The 16,051-nt window shown below is 43.3% G+C and overlaps 1 protein-coding gene across 1 annotated transcript; it reads left to right on the top strand.

The window, feature by feature from the left end:
• The first annotated feature begins 182 nt into the window (after window positions 1–182).
• Window positions 183–15,538, top strand: PES1 (pescadillo ribosomal biogenesis factor 1). Its single transcript, XM_048514146.1, has 15 exons — window positions 183–329; window positions 2,008–2,087; window positions 2,819–2,972; window positions 4,040–4,149; window positions 4,748–4,919; window positions 5,109–5,198; window positions 9,441–9,557; window positions 10,656–10,733; window positions 10,939–11,028; window positions 11,285–11,415; window positions 12,538–12,663; window positions 13,311–13,495; window positions 13,628–13,761; window positions 14,474–14,641; window positions 14,902–15,538. The coding sequence occupies exons 1-15, from the start codon at window positions 306–308 to the stop codon at window positions 14,986–14,988; spliced, it is 1,746 nt and encodes a 581-aa protein (XP_048370103.1). The 5' UTR covers window positions 183–305; the 3' UTR covers window positions 14,989–15,538.
• Window positions 15,539–16,051: the final 513 nt, after the last annotated feature.

Here is a 16,051-nt window from a genome sequence, read left to right on the forward strand (position 1 = left end):
GGGTGGAGGCTGTTTAATAGCCATCTAAGTAATGCCTTTAAAAGGGGCACTCATTTTGGTAGATTTTCTCCAGGTTATTTCCCTAGAGAGACACGTCAATTAATTATAGAAAATCAGGGATTGTTTTATCTCAGCTTGCGCCTTGATCGGGGCCTCTTAGCTCGATAATTGTGAGGGTTCTGATCAGGCACCTTGGACACTTCTCTGCGGGGTCCTGAGAACGTGCTCGGGGTGGATCCTGTTGAAGCCACCACGTGGGTGTTGGTAACGAGGAAGGGGAGGAAGAATCTCTTGCCACGGTAATCATGGGTGGCTTGGAGAAAAAGAAGGTAAGGGGAAAGAGTTTGCACGTGACTGGCCTCATTAACAATATAGAATGTGTATTGTCGAAGGCTTGAATGGAATGTGCTTTAGTGCTCTAAGGTTCTCAGTATATAGCCCTGTCAGGTAGGATAGTGTCGTTATACCAATTTCCCAGGTGACTTGAGGAGAGATTTGTCCAGCACCAGTTCACGAGGCGACATCTGAACTCCTTGTTTGTCGATTTACTTGATATAGTTTAGATCTAGTTTGATATAGTTTGGATCTAGTTTGACGTTATATAGTGCTGCTGTTATCGTTATTAGCATATTGTTAGGTTTGAAGTGTTAAGTCGCCATCTGTAATTTGATTCTATTTTTAGTTTTTATGTATTTTATTAGTAATATCGTTATAATGTATTTTGTTTAATTATGTTGTTAGCTGCCCTGAGCTCTTCGGGGATAGGGCGGGATATAAATTGAAATGAAATGAATGGTTGCTCCTGGCTAGAAGAATGGGTAGAGAAACGAATATTACTCAGACTGTTAGTATTGAGTTCCAGTGTGGAATGTTTGTGTCCATAAGGAAACACCCAGGCGAACAGAACAGGGCAGTGAGGAATGCTTTGTTCTTTCTGTTTGCTTATTTTATTAGCTATGAATTACATTTTTAACATATTGGACTTTCAGGGAGTGAATGGGCTTTCCCTAATTGTATTTTATTTTCACAACAGCCCTGTGAGGTCAGTAGGGTTGAGATAGACTGACCCAAGGTCACCCAGTGAGTTTTATAGCAAGTATGGTGTTTGAGCCTGGGTTTCCCTAGCTCTATTAACTGTGCTGCTCTTTCTCTATGAAACAGTTGATGCTTATTTTCCCATACATAAATCAATATCTAACTGGGAAGGGGAAGAGGGAGATCACAAAGGATACTTCTGCAATTAGGCAGGAAAATGGCAACGTATACCCTGTAATTTCTTTTGCGTTAATATGCCAGTAGGTCACCATAAAAGACTTTGAGATAATTTTAATTTAAAAAAAATCATAATCTGAAATTCTGTTAAAAACTAGTGACTGACAACTGATGTCATTGTTACAGTGCACTGTGTTATGTAGGATTTATAAATGGTGGCTACTTCATGGAGATCTAGCGGTCTGTCTACCAAGGATTGGGATGTTTCCTTTATCCTGTTTTACTAATTCGGTATTTGATAAATTAATTTTGAGCACCAGAAGGCTAAGGACATGAGGAAGGGGAAATAAATCAGATTTTGGGAAATTTTAATGTGATATGATGGTGGAAGCTCTGTATGAGAGAGGGAATAATCAAAGGAGGATTTGCTGTATTGGAAGAAATTGTTGGGGGGGGGGGTCCAGTGGGAACTTGGAAATTATTTAAACAGATGAAGGTGTTGTCATGTGGCTGATCAACAGATCTAGTTAATTCAGATATGATATTTGATTTTTGTGTGCCACATGTTCCACATGCCCTGGGATTCACTGACCCTTTCCCATCTAAAGCTCCTGCTGCCTTCTTTCTGGATATCGACTTCTTTCTATTTTTCTGGGATCCAACCTCCATGAAATAGTGAGGCTCATGGATCACTGCTAACTAACTTTGGCTTCCATTTGAGGAATCATCAGCTCCTAATGTTTGTCGCTCTCTTGTTCTGTCATCTCTGCCCCGTCCCCTGTCTCTCCAAACCAGTATGAGCGAGGCTCTGCCACCAACTACATCACAAGAAACAAAGCCCGGAAGAAATTGCAGCTAAGCCTGGCAGATTTCAGGTATGGGGAAAATGTATTGGATTACTTACCAGGCCCATTAATGGATTGTTTGTGGGGAGGGTTGGCTTTGTATATTTCATGGTAACATGGTGGAGATATGTCTTGTGTCTCTGTGTGCAGAGAGTGAATTTGCAGCCGTGGTGTCTGATCTCTGTCAGCAGAGGATAGTGTTGGTTAAGGACTGTGAATTTTGTGATCACTGTCCCTAATTAGTATTTTATATTTTTTCGTAGAGAAAAACATTCACTTAGATGAAAGAAAATAAGGATGCACAGAGAAAGGTTAATCTTGTTTCTTTTTACTCATTCAGTGATCCTAATATTTGAAAACCAAGGCACCTGTGTCTTTGTAGTCCTCATTTCCAGTTTAGTCATGAAGTACAAGGAAGTAGCTTCAGTGTGTATGCAAAGAACAGTCATGTTGCAGGCAACGTACTAAGGACCCATGTGGCTGCATTTTGAGTTTCTAAATCAGCCTCAAGGGCAGTCCTATGTAGAGCAAGTTGCAGTAGTCCAATCTGGAGTTGACCATTGCATGGATCACTGTAGCTAGATCGGGACAGGACAAATAGGGGGCCAGTAACCTGGCCTGGCAAAGTACAGGCCTTTTTGACAATTGCTGACTTAGAAATAAATAACTCTGCTTCCTCTTGTTTAAACTTTCTAGTTGCCTGGAATTTGGATGTAAGGGCTAATTGACAAGGTCTTGTGTTACATCTTTGTTTTTTATAGGCGACTGTGTATCCTAAAAGGGATTTACCCCCATGAGCCCAAGCACAAGAAGAAAGTGAACAAAGGCTCCACAGCTGCCCGGACTTTTTATCTTCTTAAAGACATCAGATTTCTCTTTCATGAACCAATTGTTAATAAATTCCGGGAATATAAGGTATTGTGATCCAGTAAAGGAAGTCCAGTGTGCAACACCGTCTTATTACTGATGCATGCGGTAACATCACATCTTGGTGTTTATTAGGCAGACGATATTTATGAATTGTTTGCCTTTGCCTTCCCTGGTCATCAGCACTTTACCCTGGCATGCTGGGTACTTATTTTACTTACCTTGGAAAGATGGAAGGCTGAGTCAACCTTGAGCTAGCTACCTGAAATGGACTTCCATTGGGATTAAACTCAGGTTGTGAGCAGAGCTTTGAGTGCAGTACAGCAGTCAAAGCTCTGTGCCGCAATCATCCAGGAACTGGTAGGAAGCAGTAGATTACTGTTTCACTTCATATAGCTGCTTTATGATAACAGGAAAGGGAGGTTCCCATGCCTTCTGAGCATTGCTGTTTTTTTGTAAGTCAGACTGTACTGATTAGTCTTCTTGTACCTTAATGGCCATTGTTTGACTGCAGTATCCTGTTTGTGCCTTGTAAGATTCTAATGAATCATATTGTTAGAATATTAGATATATTGACTCTTGCTTGGGCTATTAAGCATTTCTAGTGGTGACTTCAGCCACTGTGTCATGTAAGGTGGGCCAGATCCTTCGCCCTGGAGTGTCAGACTCCCGCCCAAAATTAAGGAACTGTACATGGTCAGCTATAGTCTTTATTTGGAATACTGAAAATCAGGAACAGCAATAGAAGATTTTGAAAATCACAAGCAAAGCCTGAACTTAAATTCCCCTGTGCTCCCCTCCCCTCCCCCCCCGACCAAAAGGCACCAACCCCATTCCCACAGAATCAAAGGAAAGTACAAAGGAGAGAAGGCATTTCATACAGATAAGGGGTTGAGCTAAACCAGACCACAAGACAAACTAGCGGAAATAGGAGATATGCTGACACATGGGTATGAAGAAGCATTCTCCCCCCCCCCCCCCCCCCCCCCCCGAATGAGAGCCATTCTGACATGGAGTGAAACTTTGGGAATGTTGGTGGGCAGCTGGCTGCAATATGAACTGTGTAGCAAGAAACTGCAAAATGTGGTCCCTCTATAACTACTGTCTCCCTCTAGGTGTTCGTCCGTAAGTTGCGCAAGGCATACGGCAAGAAGGAATGGAACACTGTGGAACGACTCAGAGACAACAAGCCCAGCTATAAGTTGGACCAGATTGTCAAGGAGAGGTGAGGGATGCAAGGCACCAAAGAACTTTCTGGAGCAGACTTGTTGGAATCTAGATTCTACCGTGCAAGTGGGGCAGAAGGCTGGGAACCTTGAGCTTTGTTATTTATTGTGTTAATGTATTAAGTAAAATATTTAAACTGGATTGTTCTTCTTGGCTCAAGTCCACCGCATTTGGCTAGCCATGTCAAATTTCTGAACATTTTGAACCCATTGGGAGGGGACACAATCCTCCTCCCCTTTTTTTGGAAAATATACATGGTACTGAATGTTAAACCTAAACTGTAAAATATCTCCTTTATTATTAGCATATATGGTTGTACAGTTTTCCATATTTATGAAATGTTTAAATATGTTAGTATTCTGCAAACAAGATTGTGAATATGTCCAATATCGGAGAGGGTGGGGGAGTTCTAGTTGGCTAGAAAGATCGAGAATTACTTGAATCTGTAAGAATAACTCGTGCCTTTTGTGGCCAGGAGACTAGCTGAGAAACCTTCTAACTGAATGGAGTTTGTGTGGGTGTGACCTGTGAGCAACTTTGGGGCATTTAAAAAGGCTGCAAAACTCTTTCTTTCTCATCCCCTGTGGCGGCTGCAGATACCCCACTTTCATTGATGCTGTGCGGGACCTGGACGACGCCCTCTCCATGTGCTTCCTCTTTTCGACTTTTCCTCGCACTGGCAAGTGTCACGTTCAGATGATCCAGCTTTGCCGCCGACTCACTGTGGAGTTCCTCAACTACATCATTGCTGCACGTGCTCTCCGCAAGGTCAGTAAGTGGAGTAGTGTCCTGAAGCTGCAGCTTATTTTTGGTTTATTAATGTTCCCAGAAGATGACATAACAGAAGAAAGGTAGCTGATGATCTCTTACCTGTAAATATTGTTAAGGTCTGTGTGAGCAGCTCCTCGGACCTCTCAGTTGACCTTACTAAGATCTTTCTCTGTGTTTTCTTGCCAGGTGTTCCTGTCCATCAAAGGCATCTACTACCAGGCTGAAGTGATGGGGCAGCTTGTCACCTGGATAACACCTTATGCCTTTGCCCACGATGTGAGTAGTAGCTATCTTACCACCTTCTGCAAGGGCAAGATTTTCTGCAGCATTTCTTCTTTAAAAATGAAGTTCTAATCTTGATCCCATTGTTTGTGAGAATGTAATGAAATTTCTGTTACACATTATAGATACAAGCTGAGATGGATACTCTTTTAAATGGTTAGCAATATTATATTAATGTTGCTAGCAATACTATATGATTGTTATTAATATTTTACATTTGCCAATTGAGCTTTTTATCTGAAGAAATCTGTTTCAGCTTATTGTATATTTTATAAGTATTATGGTGTCATCCTGTATATGCCAATACTTAATTTTAAAAATGAAGTCAACCAAGAAAGGCTGTTGGGTTAAGGGCATGGCTGAGTCACAGTGCTACAGCTTATTCAGCTGGAAGTATTGCATTGACTGCGGAGACCTAGGAAGCAAGTCGTATGTTGATTTATTACATGAATGTACTGATACAAGATTCATCGTAGTGTTGAAGTGACTAAAAAGGAAATACACAACCTACAGGTTTTGAATGAATTGTTGAATGAATTGAAACGATTAGATGGATTAGTAATTGCTTGACTAACTGAACCCAAAGGGTGCTCACCAATGGCTCATCTTCATCCTGGAGAGAAGTGACTAGTGGGGTGCCACAGAATTCTGTCCCAGTGCTATTCAGTATTTTTATCAGTGATGGAATAGAGGGCATGCTAGTCAGAAGGCATCAAATAAGGTGGGGTAACTAATACCCCAGAGGACAGTGTCAGAATTCTAAAATGTGGCATTTCAATTGGGATTCATAAAATCCTCTGGATACAATCCAATCAAAGGGGGATGCAGTAGAAACTGTTTGGCTTCAATGGGAGAGCTCCCCAAACATATAGGGCTTTAAAGTGCCTAACTTAGGCTGCACTACAGTTATACTTTGCAGTAGAGTAGGGCAATAAGTCGGACAATCGATCTGATTTAACCCTGGTGTGACACTTGGGTGTGTAGAAAACATGGGATAGCTTTGGAAGCAGACCAAGGACAAATGGCCAGTCCAAGCCTTGAGAGAAGTATGCAGAAGGCATTTTAGTTGTACCCAGCATGACAGATTTGTCTTTATTGGTAACTTGGGAGAACAGAATGTTTTTTGATTGCTCGCACTCCTGCAGACATGCTGGATCTCAGCAGTGTTGTGGGAAATAGCCAAATCTGCTGTCTTGTTTTGGACAAAGTCCTCTTGCTGTTGCAGTCCTGGATGCTCTGTGTGTTTTTTCCTTGGTGTCTTCCTGTCTCTTACTTTGACCATCGTTAACAACCTGAAACAAGGTGAAAGTAATTTTAGGTAACAATCATCCAGGCAATTCAACTCTATTCTGGCAATGATTACGGAGACGATATATTGTCGAAGCTTTCATGGCCATATTCAACTGGTTGTAATGGGTTTTCCGGGCTGTGTGGCCGTGGTCTGGTGGATCTTGTTTCTAATGTTTCGCCTTTATCTGTGGCTGGCATCTTCAGAGGTGTATCACAGACATTTCCTTCTCTCTGGACACAGTGTGTAACAGACTTCCCTCTGTGATACACCTCTGAAGATGCCAGCCATAGATGCTGGTGAAACGTTAGGAACAAGATCCACCAGACCATGGCCACACAGCCCGGAAAGGTCACCACAACCAGATTATGGAGACAGCCTCTTCTGACAGAACTATGGTCTGGTATTACAGAGAAGAGTCAAATTACCGCCTCTCTCCCGTCCCTGCCAATAAAAAAATCCTGGGTACCTCGTGTTCTTTCATTTTCCTGTCCTTAAGGCAGTTCCATTGTTCAGGCGGAAACTAATTGCAGCTACTGCAGTTAACTTCTAGCCAAGTAACTCATTAATTCCTTGGACATGTCCTGGCAGGCATCCAGGCTGCCTGAAGGGAAGAAGAAGCAGCGAGTGGCACATACAAAACATTGGCAAAGGTGCAACGCTAGATGATGCTGTTACAAGTGCAGTGTTAACACGCCTTTGTGATTAGGAGATTTCAAGCTGTATCCTTGAGGGGAACATTACTAATTCTAAAAAGCAGAGGTATCAGCAAACCATCTGCTTGGACTGTAGAGGTCTGTCATGCTAACTTAAGCACAGATAGCTATTTTCCATGGATAGTAGCCAAGTTTAAACACGAGGCTGTTCCTGTGCAAAGTCACAAGGGTGAGTTCTCTTGCCTTGCTGGCATGGTGCTTAAACTGGCCCTGAGGTTTACTGTTTCAATGGAAAAAAGGAATTAGATGTCAACTGTTTTAAACAAAACTCCCCCAAGGAAGATTCTTGAAATATGTTCTTAGTGTTGCTTTATCATTCTTCAAAGAACAGAATTATCCATTCAAGTTTTACCTGCAGCTCTTGGCTTTGCTTTTAGCTTTCTGGAAGCGGAATGGGGAAGAGTTGGTTGGATGTCCAGTGCCCTTTGTGACTGTGTGTGCTGTGCCTTGTTCTTTCAGTTCCTGGCTGTACCAGTTCAGATTCTCTTGGGTTGAAAATGATTAACTTCAAAAATTAAAGTGCAAATGACTCAACTAATGATTTTCCCGAGCTCCATTGGTGGAAACAGTTAGCACAGGGTCTGAGCACAGGTAGTCCATTTAGTTCACTTAATTTCTTTTTTATAAGGTATCTTGGAGCAGTTTACAGTTTGAGTTGTAAACATTAACCTATAAAACCAAGGGTTGTAACTAGCCACTGGTCTGCATACCAACAGCCAATTAATATTGCCACTGCGTGACTAGGCACATGAACTTTTGTGAACCAGAAGCAAATTGGTGACTATTTTTCTCTTGAGCCCAGTGAAAACAAGCGATCTGTTAACTTTTGCAGACTTATTCATAAGGCTGTTTTCTTTTCCATGCCAAGATCTGACAATAAAAACCTGCAGACTGTGAACAGGGAAAAGACATTAAGTATGGAAGTGAGATTTTTTTCAGCATGCTGACTTACTCCGGTGTCATGTTTTCCAGCATATAGGCCTGTGGCAAACATAAGCAGAAAACTATTGCTGGGTGTTGTACAACATTTTGCAGGATTAAAACTAAAAGCCTTCAGTAAAGGGTCATCTTCCTTCTCTTGGATTACTGGTGCAGCTAAAACTAATTCCAAAACAGTAAAGAATGTGGCATTGGATGCAGAATTCCCTCCCCAAGGCATCTCCTGGAGGGGAGCTGGAGAGTTTCTAGCTGTTCTGGTTGCACAGACATTCATGAAGGCAATGGGCAGTTCCAACTGAGATCTAAAAACTAATTTTTAGAAGGACTGAATTAGATTGAGGCGGGGGGATTCGGTACTACCATGCAGCTCCTTGGTGAATAAGACAACCTTTGTAAATGAGGCGATATAGCAAATTTGTTCTGCAGTTTTTGTCCAGCCTTCCTTTGTACAGAATTTCCATTGCATAGGCATAGAGCTTTGAATATTTTGCCCCAAACTGCACACAGCCCTTATTGCTGAACCCCATTTTCCAGAAAGCCTGAATATTCTTTGAGAGCCAATGTGGTTAAAGTATCTGACTAGGATTTGGGAGATCTAGGTTCGAATCCCCATTCTGCCATGGAATCTTTCTGGGCAATCTTGGGCAGTCACTTACGCTCAGCCTAACCTACGTGACTGAGATAAGATAAAATGGAGGAGAGCAATGTGAACTCCACTGGGGAGAAAAAAGGGATATAAATGATGCAAAACAAATAATACTTTAAAATAATTCCTTTAGCTGAAGTTTCTGACTGTGTCTTGGCACTAATATAGTATTTTCAGATGTACAGAATTATCTTTATATTCTTCTATTGGAACAAATGCTGTCATTTAGGAGAAGTTGGATTTTGGATGGTTTACTATTAATCCATAAGAAGAATTCTGTTAAGGCTAAAGCAGTGATTTCCAACCTGGGGTACATGTACCCTTGGGGGTACCCCCCCCCCCGAGGGTTTGGGGGCACAATTTTAGGGGAATGGGTTGCCAAGAGTACACGAGTGAAATAATGTTGGGAACCACCGTTTTACAGTATTCAGTTTCCAGTAGTGCTCAAAAAGATGCTTCTTGGTGGTGCCCTTTCCCTGTTTATCTTCAGTATCGGATATGCAGAGCAAAAGAGTGCCTGTTTCTAAGGAAGTTCAGTTTAGTTCCTGTGTACTTGGGCTTTGAAAGAGAATATGAACATTGGAATGGAACTGTGGACAGAAAGGCTTTACGTATGGCGTCTACCCAGTTGACTTCTTCCCTTTCAGCACCCAACAGATGTGGATTACAGGGTGATGGCCACCTTCACCGAGTTCTATGCCACTCTCCTCGGCTTTGTCAACTTTCGCCTGTACCAGTCTCTCAACCTGCACTACCCACCAAAGGTGAGTCTACTCCTATGAACGGCACAGAAACACAGCTTATTTCGAAGGGAAGTGGTTGCAGGGGCTAAAGGATTGTGGCACCGTTCACCAGAAATGACAGAGGGATGGAATGGTAAACCTTTTCCATGTCAACCCTCTAGCGCAGCTGCAGAAAAGAGAAGAATTCCATGGAGGAATCATAGAGTTGGGAGGAGGTAAACAGGGCATCTAATTCAACCCCCTGCACAATGCAGGATCAGCCCTAAAGCACCCCTGACAAGTGTTTAACCAGTGTCTCAATGAGAGGATTACACCACCTTCCTAGGCAGCCGGTTCCACTGCTGATCAACTTTTGCAGTAATTCCCGCCCCCCTAATATCCAGCCAGTACATTTCTGCCTGTAATATAAATCCTTTGTTGTCAGTCCTATCCTCTGCTGCCAGCTGGAACAGCTCTGTGCCCTCTTCAAGGGAGGAGTTATAGAAGAAACTGGATCTCAAGAAAGAGTGGTTCCTCCAAACCCAGAGGCTTGTGTGTTCAAAGTCCTAGGTTTCATCTCCAGTTGAAGAATTTCTAGCTGCAGCCATTTGCTTTCAAAGACCCAGGAAAGCCACTGTGCATTTACTTGGAAGTAAGGCCTACTTTGCATACATAGGCCGCAGCCTTAGCTAGATTGATTAGTAGGTTTTACTTCCAAGTATGACAGCGTCAGCTTCTGAAGAGTTAAAGGAAGCTCAGCTGTAAGAGAATGATGGGAGCTGCAATAGGAAGTAAGAGACAGGGTAGCCCAGAAGACCTGTTAAGCTCCCTTAATGTGGGGGGCTATGTATAAAGTTGCTGTAAAGTTCATTCTGAGTCTCTCTGCTTTCGCTGTGGGAGTCAGCCTCTAGCATCAAATAAAGGATTGTGGTGTGGCTGGGCAGGCCTTCATGCCAGAATCCTGCATTCATTTGGTGGGAAGGTTTTTTGCAGGATGTAGTGTGCCAAGGGGAAGGTTATACCAGTGGAAATGTCTCCCAGAGGGATCTCCATGGATTGTGTTGGTGGCAGGCTTGAGTGTTCACTTATTACATTAATGATGAGGGAGGAACCCCATCCATTCATCTGTCTGCCTTTTAGATGGAAGGCCAAGCTGCAGTTGAGCTAAAGCCAGAGGAAGGGGAGCCATACGCCTTGGACTCTGAAAGCTACATGGAGGTGAGAGGACCAGTTCTTTTGGGATACCTGTTGGAATTTGGCTAAGTGGTTTCTGTCACTGTCATGTTACCTCAAGTTCTGCCCCATAAATGGCCCCACCAACTTGTTCAATGCCAAGGGCATTGGTGTAACAAACATCTCTTGCTTCCACTTCACCTGCATGCTCTGGTTACTAAGATTTCTGTGGCTGCTTTGTCTCCTTTAGAAACTCTCAGCTCTCAGTGGCAGTCTGGCCCGAGTGGTTGCTCCAAACCCAGAGGATGAGACAGAAGTGGATGAGTTCCCCGTGGAGGGTGTAAGTACACCTGGGAGGGAAGATGATAATATCGTTTCCTTGAACCTGCAATGAAAGGTCTCCTTGTGGGTGGTTTGGAGGAGAGGACCTTTCAAGGGGAGGAAGGAGGTGGGGAGTGGTTTGAGTCACTGTTCTATTTGGTTATGGAGGGATTGAGATGGCAAGAAGCAATCTCTGACTGGGATGGTAGTTTTTGTGTGGAATGGGGTTCTCACGAACATGTGGCCCAGAGGACTAAAAGAGTCTCTTTGCTTAGGAGAGCACAGAGCAAGAGGAGGCTCGGCAAAAGGAACAGGAGGCCCTGGAGAAGCAGAAGAACCTCTTTGAGGGGTTGCGTTTCTTTCTGAACAGGGAGGTGCCCCGGGAGCCGCTCGCTTTTGTGATCCGGTATGTTATCCGTTTTTTTTTTGTGTTATGCTGCCTGCTCTAGAAGGTACAAGGATCTTCTAGAATCTAGAATGTGATAAAGCAGTTAGCAAACTTAATTTGAACCTTGACTAGGCCTTGAGCTAGTCACAGTTCCCTCAGAATTCTCTCAGCCCCACCTACCTCACAAGGTGTCTGTTGTGAGGAGAGGAAGGGAAGGAGTTTACAAGCCACTTTGAGGCTCCTTACAGTTTGAGTAAAGCAGTATATAAATCCAAGCTCCTCTTCTTCTTTTAAAGCCCAGGGGTCTTGACCTGCTCTAAGCTGTGATCTCATGCAGACTTTGAGAAAGCCATTAAATTTAAGTCTGCATGTTTATATTTCGAGACCTGTAACAGCAAACAAGAAAAAAATTTCCTAACTGCTCATGGAAAAATGTTTGGCTTGTATTACATTTCTCTTCCCTGATGGAGAAAGGCAGGAAATTCCCCTGAATAATAAGGAAGAACATGGAGATGTCCCTAGATAACATCTTGTTCTATATGCAAGTTGTATATTTTTGGCTGGTGTAGAACTTAAGAGACATTACTTATAATAGTTACATTAGAAATCCCTAACCTTTTAGAGCCTGTGGGCACATTTGGAATTCTGAGGCATCATGACAGGGGCAGCAACAAAATGGTTGCTGCAGGGGCCATCAAGTCCAACCCCTTGCTACGCAGGAACACACAATCAAAGTACTCCTGACAGATGGCCCCTAGCCTCTGTTTAAAAACCTCCAAAGAAGGAGGGTTTTAAACAGTTGGGTTTCTTGTTTTCCATGTGTAGGAGTTAGGGTGTTACACTGTGTTGCAGACAGACTTGCTAACATCTCTGACTGTTGAACGTAGGGGTAGAATACGTCAGAAAGAAACATCCAGAGCAAAAGCTGAGTGACCAGTCATGCTGTAGTCTGTACCAGGTTATTTCATCACTGGAGTCATGACTGGACTGGTGACTTCATGACTGGAGACTTCATGACTGAGTGGCATGAGCCCAAGCTTGCTGCCCTTTTGCATCTCTTTAACATTCTAGTTCGCATTGGACACCAAAGTCTGATGCCTACCTCTAGTTGACTGAAGAAGGGTGTCTTTCTTTTGGCAGGTGCTTTGGAGGCAAAGTATCATGGGACAAGTCTGTTTCCATTGGTGCAACATACAATGTGGCAGACCCAGCCATCACTCACCAAATAGTTGACCGGCCTAACATTGAGAAAAAGGTCATTGGCAGGTGGGTGCTACTCAAGGGAGATATCAAGAGATGATAAAGGAATATCAAGACATGGTAACGGAATGCTATAATTTGAGAATTGCTGCCTATTCTGGATATCACCCTGAAGGCCCTGATTGCTATGACTCCACTGGAGGACCATGGGTCATGGAAATCTGTGAGAACTGTTTAATTGGGTGATCTTTGAGTTGGAAGTCAATGAGCACATCCTCCTGGTCTTTAACTGAGAGCAGGGAGAAGGTTACAACTTTATTAGAACCAGCGTAGTGTAGTGGTTAAGAGAAGGTGCACTTTAATCTGGAGAACCAGGTTTGATACCCCACTCTGCCACTTGAGCTGTGGAGGTGTATCTGGGGAACCAGATTAGCTTGTACACTCTAATACATGCCAGCTGGATGTCCCTGGGCTAGTCACAGTTCTTTGGAGCTCTCTCAGCCCCACCCACCTCACAGGGTGTTTGTTGTGGGGAGTGGTGGGAAAGGAGATTTTAAGTCCTTTTGAGTCTCCTTACCGGAGAGAAAAGGGGGATATAAATCCAAACTCTTCTTCTCCTTGTTGGAAGCATCCTATATAAGCATATCCAGTTAAATGTCTTTTCTGTGTCTGTCCATTCTGGCTCTCATTAGACAATTTCCCATCCTCCCCAGGTATTATATCCAGCCACAGTGGGTCTTTGACTCAGTCAATGCCAGGCTGTGCCTTCCAGTGGCAGACTATTTTGTTGGTGTGCTGCTTCCTCCACACCTCTCGCCATTTGTTGCTGAAAAAGATGGGGACTACATACCTCCAGAGAAGATGAAACTGCTCGCCCTGCAGAGAGGCGAGGACCCAGGTATCCTCTGTGCCTTAATGTTCTTATCAAGTCTTGAAATAATCAGTGGAATTTTACATTATTATATTATTGCCAGTTAGAGGGTGAATGTGGTGTTCCTGAATGGTAACACAGCTTGGTACTTTGCTGTAGGAGAAGAAAGTGAGGAGGAGGAGGAGGAAGATGAAGGTGCAGATGCAACAGAAAGCTCTGAAGGGGAACAGGACTCTGATAAAGAAGATGAGGAACGACTGAAGAAGTTGGAAGGCGAGAGGTCTCAGAGCAAGGTACTACACTTCAATTCAAGATTTTAGCTGGCTGTTTCAAACCAATATATTAGCTTCAGCTTTCTGCAGCTGCTGTTCATTGGCACCTCTCCTGCTTGCCCATTTTCTTCCAGTGTGCTTTCATGTCTGATTCCTTTCTCTTGCTTACTGTTTCTCTGGCTTCTCTGGAGCACTCCCATCTCTTTATCTTGCTTTTGTTTCTTGGTTCTCCTCTTCTTCCTTGGTGCCTATGTGTTCGTTCGTGCGTGCGTGCGTGCGTTCGTTCGTTCTTTCTTTCTTTGTTTCTGAGGCTCTGGAGAAGAGCCTCTTCTCCAGGATCAGAGCAGTTTGGCCAGTGGTCAGTAGAGATCCTTGTGCCTGCTGTGTCTTTAGTACAGAGCAATCATTTGCCAAGAAAGCATTCCTTGCAGTATCCCTAAGTGCATTAAAAACATACATTACAAAATGTAATTCAAAGCAAATTATTATTTTGCCCATTTGTTGAAACAGATTATGAGGTTGCCTTTAACGTGCAAAGTGCTTTATCTGCCACTGCTAAATTTTCTTTGGATTATCCTTACAACAGGGCAAGGTAGGCTTGGCGGATACTTTATGGGCTTCACCACCTGAAAATGTTTAGGCTTTCTCTTGTCTTCGAAATGGAGCCAGCTCTTTTTTTTTTTTGTTCTGCTCCTGCCTAATTTTTTGAATTCACGGCCTTGTTCTTTCTCAGAATCTCCCAGTCAAAGTGACACCCGGCAAAGCCATTAAAGAAGACAAGCAGCGGTTGGCGCAAGAGCAGCAGAGTGAAGAGAAACGCTTGGCCATTATGATGATGAAGAAACGTGAGAAATACCTCTACCAGAAGATCATGTTTGGGAAGAAGCGAAAGATCCGAGAGGTACAGTTCCTTGCTGTTCTAGGCTTGGGATCTTCCCTGCTAATCATAGAAATGTCAAACTTTCCCTCACATAATTACTGGCAAGTTCTGCATTGGGTAACATGCAGCTGCCATCTGAGCCAGGCACTGCCAAAACTAGACTCCACACAACCTTACTGACAGGGAACGACCTGTTAGGATGGCTGTACAACCAAGAGTATGTTCTGAACTATGTGTCCACAGATATATTTTAAGCAACATGATACATTTTTCTCTTGCAGGCTAACAAGTTGGCAGAGAAACGCAAAGCTCATGATGCAGCATCAAAATTAGAGAAAAAGAAAAACAAGAAGGCAAGACGCGAGTAACTTAGGCCCTTCCTCTCAGCCAAGTCTTCATCTGATGCAGGCCTTAAACATGGGTGCTGTGGGCCCAGAGATGGCCCTCTCATTTTGTGGAGGGAAACCTGGGAATCCTCTGGTCTACTGATCTCCCTTCAATATGATTCTTCAAGGTGAAGGCTTGGTGTAACATCTGCTTTATTTAAACTTTGTCTGAACTCTCATCAATGTTTTTCAGCATCCCCTTAGGCAAAGGCTGCTGCAAGTTAACCAATCAAAGCAGATGTGTTGCTCTTTCAGAAAAGTGGTGCCTTTCTCATGCCAATAGTAGCATGGGGCAATTGAGAGTGGATGGGGCTTTTTCCCCCCCTGAAAGAAGGGAGATAGACCCTCATGCACTACTTTTGAGAAGGATTCTCCTTCCTAATGGTTTTTGCTACAGAAAATCAGAAGAGGGCATTCCTTATTTTTCAGTGTCACTGTCTTACAGGGAGTATGTGAGAAGAATGTTGTGGTCAGCAAATAGAATACTTTGGAACTGTTCCTGTGTTTTGTAAATAAACCCATTTAAGACCAATACACTGGCCTGATTGGATTGCTGTGTGTAGGAAAAAACAACAACATGGTATCACAGCAGTGTTGGAATTCCCAGATTGACTCTGGAACTGCCTTTTAGAAGTTATCCAAAGTTTAGAGAGTTGTGGGTTTTCCGAGCTACTGTGGTCTGGCAGTTTTTGGTCTTAACCTTTTGCCCGCCTCTATGGCTGATATCCTCAGAGGCACATCATGCTAAGATGTGTGTCTCTCGTGGCATATATCTTACTGTGACATGCCTCTGAGGATACCAGCCGTAGAGGTGGGTGAAAGGTTAAGTACAAAAACTGCCAGACCATGGACACACAGCCCAGAAACCCCACAATACCCAGTTGATTCCGGCCATAAAAGCCTTCAACAATACGCTATAATAACCCATTCTCTCCTTGGATTACAACTAAACTGAACTCTGATGCCACTGAGCCAATAAGTGGTACAGAAGAAAGCTCTTTTCTCGCTAGCCCTTTCTGCTATAGAAAGGCCAACTTTCTTGCCC

This window comes from Sphaerodactylus townsendi, linkage group LG13, assembly GCF_021028975.2.
Source record: "Sphaerodactylus townsendi isolate TG3544 linkage group LG13, MPM_Stown_v2.3, whole genome shotgun sequence".
NCBI classification, from domain to species: Eukaryota; Metazoa; Chordata; class Lepidosauria; order Squamata; family Sphaerodactylidae; genus Sphaerodactylus; species Sphaerodactylus townsendi.